Genomic DNA, 1,690 nt, shown 5'->3' on the forward strand with positions numbered 1-1,690 from the left:
TCCTCCCTCCAGGCTCCTCCCTCCATACCTCCGTCTCCGAGGCGACGCAGCTCTTCCCTTCCTCTCTCTCCGGGTCAGGACGCCGTCGACGCCGCGCCGGCGAGCGCCGAATGTTGAACGTTTTCGGGGACGCGTTGTGGGGAAAAGACGGAATATTTCACGAAAGAAATTGGAGGAAAGTTGTGATATTTCAGGATTAACGGCATGAAAAGTCAAAATATTTTAGGAAAAAAATCATATCTCAAGAAATAGGGAAGGGATGACAGGAGGCTGCTGTCCCTGCAGGAGAAACTCCACTTCCCAGAATGCCTTGCAGCCTCCAGAGAAGACGTGTGGGCGGAGATAGAGAGAGAGCCCCAATGCATTCTGGTCTCTGGATTTTCTCCACATTCGGAAACTTGTATTTACTTTTCAATAACATGATGTCATATAATTAAAAAGTTGAATCCGATGAACCACTTCATTTATAACTATGTCGGAGTTTTTGTGTGTTGCTATGGTTACTGATTGATCTTGAACCCATGGCCCTAATTTTGCACGATAAAGCTCTGCATGCCGTACCTGTGATGAGTTGTTATTGTTGTCATTATTAAGGTAACTAATGCTAAATGTGTCTTTTTGCTGTGTGAATGTATAATTCTTCATTTTGTTGTTAAATTATTTGCATAAAGTCGGGAATCAACATGAAACTGCTCTTGTGTTTTTTTTGTAGTTTTGCTCATTTAAAGCCAACGTACTCGTACTCGCTGCTGGTTTTCTGCACTGAAAAAAATGTTATGTTGAATTTGCTTAATTTTATTTAGGTAAGTGGTTGCACGAAATAAATTTGTCTAAATCCAGATATATTTTATAAGTTGATTGTGCATATATTTTGTACGTTGTGTTTACTATTTTATTTTTAGTAATTTTAAATTAATTAATTTTACATGTTTTAGCTTAACTATTTTGAGTAAAAATTGCTAATTCTTTTCAGATTTGGTATACTAAAAACGAATTATGTGCATTTAGATCAATTTATTGTTTAACTTCTACATACTAAAATTAGGTTTAATCAATGTATTTTATATATTATAGTACCTTAACTTTCATTAATATTCCGACAAATAAAGCAAACAAAATATTGCCAACTCTTACTTTATTAGATTTTCTCTCTCCAACAATTTATTACATTGCTATCTTATAACAAAATGTACTATCAACCATTATCATTAAAACAATGTACCAGTCATACCAAAAGAAATTGTACCAGAATAGACAGCAAACACTGAGGACCCGATGTGAGATTACAATAAACTGCAAACACTTACATTGAGGCAATAGAATACCCACTATTTCACAAAACAAGCAAAAGCTGCAGTCCAGCGCTGATTTGTTCTTTAGTTCAAGGACTTTGGAGGAAACCCTTTTCCAACCATTTGCAAGAGCGCAAAATCTAACAAACTTACATCTATCACTTACATCTAACAAAATACACTAGTTCTATATAGAACAAACAATACCAGTACAAGAACCATCCACAGCTGGAACACTTTGCACACTGAGAACATGATGCCGAGGGTACAAGAAAACTGCAAATCATATGGCAAAATAGATTTGGTGTATCATTATGGATGCAGACTTACTGAATACATCATGATGTAAATGAAACATGTCACTGAAGCTTAAGTTCCTCTGAGAATAACACAAATAG

General features: G+C 36.1%; 1 protein-coding gene across 1 annotated transcript in view; it reads right to left on the reverse strand.

Annotated features, from left to right (window-relative positions):
* Positions 1 to 718: 718 nt before the first annotated feature.
* The window catches only part of LOC117956111 (cyclic nucleotide-gated cation channel beta-1-like), a 27,901-nt gene continuing 26,929 nt past the window's right edge, over positions 719 to 1,690 (reverse strand). Inside the window, exon 27 of the mRNA XM_034891030.1 lies at positions 719 to 757. Within this exon, the coding sequence (XP_034746921.1) occupies positions 719 to 757 (39 nt within the window). The remainder of the gene's footprint in view (positions 758 to 1,690) is intronic.

The sequence above is a fragment of the Etheostoma cragini genome, chromosome 1, assembly GCF_013103735.1.
Source record: "Etheostoma cragini isolate CJK2018 chromosome 1, CSU_Ecrag_1.0, whole genome shotgun sequence".
NCBI lineage: Eukaryota > Metazoa > Chordata > Actinopteri > Perciformes > Percidae > Etheostoma > Etheostoma cragini.